The sequence below is a fragment of the Chrysochloris asiatica genome, unplaced genomic scaffold, assembly GCF_000296735.1.
Source record: "Chrysochloris asiatica unplaced genomic scaffold, ChrAsi1.0 scaffold00221, whole genome shotgun sequence".
Classification (NCBI taxonomy): domain Eukaryota; kingdom Metazoa; phylum Chordata; class Mammalia; order Afrosoricida; family Chrysochloridae; genus Chrysochloris; species Chrysochloris asiatica.
In genome coordinates, this window is record NW_006408739.1 from 2,165,203 (window position 1) to 2,169,315 (window position 4,113).

The following is a 4,113-nucleotide window of genomic DNA, read 5'->3' on the forward strand; positions in this document are numbered from 1 at the left end:
GACTCAATGGCACCTAACAACAACAACAACAACATCAATGATGCCACAAATTCTTTGTGAGAAGTCACCAAAATTCCCAGAAGCACATTTGAATTGGTGAACCTCGAACCATGGTCAGTTGTCTATCTCCTTGACCATCTATCTGCTCTGCAGTAGCAAAGCCTATTCCAGCAAGATTGATGAACTCAAACACTAGGAAAGAGGAGGAGGATGGGGGGAAGCTTGAGTGACAACTATGTATCAGCTACATGCACTAAGTTTATTATAGATTATCTAGTCTTTACAAAGGGAATTTTAATTTCCCCTGAGGGAATCCTTCCTTTGGTATGTTGTTATGTGCCATGGAGTTGGTTCCAACTCACAGTGATCCTGAACAGGGTTTCCAAGGCTGTCAATCTTTACAGGAGCAGAAAGCCTCATCTTTCTCCTGTGGAACAGCTGGTAGTTTTGAACTGCTGACTGTGAGATTAGCAGCCCGATTTGTAACCACTATGCTACCAGAGCTCCTTAGGTATAAGACCTTCTAAATAATAATAGTGATAACGAGAATGATGAAATTTACTATGCTTATACTAACACTCAACTTACCACATGCCAGGCATTGTGCTGACCACTTTACAAGTAAAGAGATCCCCAATGTAAAACAAAATGAGACAAAGTCTTAAATTGTGCATCTATACTACTCTACCTACCTTGGGACTTAGGAAGATTTAAGAATGCTTGCTTTGGCTCAACATTCTGCTGTAAGTACAATGATAATTTCAGGTCATTGGCCTTCTGGTAGTTCTTCAAGGCTTCAATTCTCAGCTCTATCACTTTGCCATGAAAATCATTCTGCAAAGAAACATTTTTCAAAAATTCTCATGGTATTGTCTTCTCTAAATCCAGTGTTACCTAAATCTTTTCTACTCAGAGGTTACAAAAATGATTCCATCATGTTCAATCTTTAAAAGCTGACTGCAGAAAGTATCTGATTTCCCCCATTTCAAATAGAACAAAATCATGATCATAGGAAGAAATGCTGTTTATTCCAAGTTACACAAGGTAAATCCATAGATAGGTCTTTCCGACCGTCTCCCCATGATGCATTTCTTACAGCAGGACAGTTGTTAATCCAGATGAGGGGTTTGGGCTTAACAAGAAGCTGAAAGTCAGAAAGTCTACTGCCACTGTTAAAGCTAGCCTTGCTTTTAGGAACTATGAAACCACTCAGTTTACCCCCGATAACCATAAATATTTTTAAAGTTAAGGGTCCCATGATATAAACTAGTCATTTGATTTTATAGTGTATGAATGGAATTGCATCCCATGTTCAGCCTTGGAAGACCTTAGTACCTGAAGGATGTTCGCTTGTTCCTGATATCTGACCCATTCCATTTTCCTCTCTTGCTTTTCCTGGTGGAAGAAAGAGTCTCTAGGTGACAAAGTAAATTGAAATAAAAAATCAGTTTTCTCAGTATTTTAGCAAAATCCCTAGGTAACCTTATGGTGTTATAGATTTTATGCCTTATGGATAATTATTCACTAAAATTTAATTTCAACTATACAGCCTTCTTGGAGTCCTAGTGTGGTGCTGTGGGTTAATGTGCCAGACTGCAAAGCCATTTGAACTGCAAGGTAGGTGGTTCAAGCTCACCAGCTGCTCCTTGGAAACCCTATACAGGGTTGCTATGGGTCAGAACCGACTCAATAGCACTTAACAACAACAATACCGTCTTCTTATTGTCCTCATTTATATGGTCCTCTTTTCAAGAGTTTAAATGAATAGGATCATTTTCTACAAATAAATTAGTTATGAGAAGATCAAAAACAAGCATAATGCCTGTATATAAATTTACAAAAATAAATTTGCATGTATACTATTATCACATAGCTATTGCAGCATTAGTGCAGTTTCTCCCACTACACCTGTGCTAACATGACTTCCCAGAAACTCACAGAGTCAGAAACTCTCAGACTCAAAAAGAATATCTCAAGGGAACAGGATCTTCTAGACAAATTTGCACTGGTTCAAGAGAACACCATAGCATAGACTGTTATGGTTTTAAAAAATCAGATCTATTGGCTAAAAAAGCCACTAAAGATCACACTACCATGCTTATCTCCTCTACTTTCTCTCCATAGGATGTCTCCAGGTCATTCCTGATTTTCCTAAATAATATGTGGGATTTGGGAGCCTTGTATGAAATAAGAGATCTAAGGGAATAGATGGTTCCAGGAAAAAAGTACATATAGTTAATCCAGTATACCCAGATCCTTCCTATTTCTCTACCCAAACAAGCCCTGATAGTCGACAGTCTGTTTTCAGCTGTGCAGCATCAGCAACCTTGAAATTCTAAGTTCATGCTGACCACTTGCCTTTCCATCTTGCAAGTCTGCCTTATTTTTTATCTGTGGTGCTTCTTGTTGGTCCCCAGGTTCTTCTGTTACAAATGTCTGTGGAGACATGTTTTGACAAAACTCAAATTAGTAATTTGAAGGAATAAGAAAACCAATATGGGTCAAGACTTTTGGTTCCTGTCAGCAAGCAACTTCTCAGAGCCCGGTGTATTACCAAAAGGTGCACAGAACAAAATGAATCCTTCTAAAGGGTCTCTATGAGTCAGAATCAATTTGGTGACAATGTGTTTTTTGTTTGTTTAGTTTTTGTTTTTAACCCTTGAGCATACTTTATAATAACATAAGTTGTTCACTGAGTCATATGCCAGACATTACTTTCCATACATTGCAAATATTTTGATTCAATCTTCACAGGTCTTTGAAAAATTATTTTCTTTCCATTTTACAAATGAGAAAACTGAGTCTTTAAGTCATTTACTTAGTGCCACATAACTAGGAAGGTTCAGAGCTGGGACTTGAGCTAAGTCTCTGACTCTGAAGTTTGTGTTCCTTACCACTGGAGATGCTGCCCAACTCTACTCTAAGAAAATGAGTAGAGAAAGTTGATCACAACCTAGATATATACAAGGGAGGGGGCTTTCAAAATTTCATGGAAAAATTCCAGCCCTCTCATATAAACCCTTTGGAACTCTGGAGGAAACTGGATTTTGATAGAGGAATCATACTGGAACATTTTTATCAAAAGGACTCAAGAGCTCAGGAGCTAAACCATCTGGTAATTCATGGAGCTGATTTGTAACTGCCACTGAGAACTAAGGGAGCAGATCTCAGAACAAATACAGGGCTCAATGGTATGCTGGTTATTTGTGGAAAGGTGAGATGAAAAAAGCAGTCAAAGATCACACCGTGCACCTGTTTATATCACAAGATACAATCTGATATTTCAGTCCTGAAGTCTATGAAAAAGAACTCCCGTACCAAGTGTTTAGCCCACAAAGACATTATCCTCCTAGTTTACAAGCAAAAGGTCCTAATATTGTTTTCTTAAATACAATGCTTAACTTAAAATTATAGGGGGATTAGAGTTAAGTTCATTCTTTAGATTACTCAATTTTCATTGATTGATTGTCTACTCTGTACTATGGTGGTTCAAGCTCACCGGCTGCTCCTCGGAAACACTATACAGCAGGGTCACTACAAGTCAGAACCAACTCAGCAGCACTTAACAACAGCAGCAACAACTATGTACCACAGGAGCCCTGGCAGCATAGTAGTTACACATTGGACTGCTAACTGCAAGGTCAGCAGTTCGAGTCCACCAGCTGCTCCATGAGAGAGAGACAAGACTTTCTACTTCCATAAAGATTTACAGTCTTGGAAACTCTATACAGGGTTATTATGAATCAGAATTGATTTGACGGCACACAGCAGCAACACTATGTGCCAAGTACGTGTTAAAACTAAATGCTGTGGGGTTGGTGCTAACTCATGGAGACCCCATGTGTGTTAGAGTAGAACTGTGCTCCATGGGGGTTTCAATGGCTGACTTTTAGGAAATAGATCACCATACGTTTCTTCTGAGGTGCCTGTGTGTGAACTCCACTTCCAACATTTTGGTTAGCAGCTGAGCTCATTAACTGTTTATACCACTCAGGGACTTCTAGCATTGTATTTAGGTACTAGGGGTTCAGAAATGAGCAAAGAAATCAAGATCACTGGAGATTATATTCTGGGATAGGGGACTGGGGCAGTGAGACAAGAAACAAGCAAAAA

General features: G+C 38.9%; 1 protein-coding gene across 1 annotated transcript in view; it reads right to left on the minus strand.

The window, feature by feature from the left end:
• LOC102813885 (uncharacterized protein C14orf53-like) overlaps window positions 1–4,113 on the minus strand; it is a 23,164-nt gene that overhangs the window by 12,708 nt on the left and 6,343 nt on the right. The window contains exons 5-8 of the mRNA XM_006873065.1: window positions 2,359–2,436; window positions 2,094–2,177; window positions 1,336–1,395; window positions 693–834 (exon numbers count right to left, since the gene is read on the minus strand). Of these exons, the coding sequence (XP_006873127.1) occupies window positions 693–834; window positions 1,336–1,395; window positions 2,094–2,177; window positions 2,359–2,436 (364 nt within the window). The remainder of the gene's footprint in view (window positions 1–692; window positions 835–1,335; window positions 1,396–2,093; window positions 2,178–2,358; window positions 2,437–4,113) is intronic.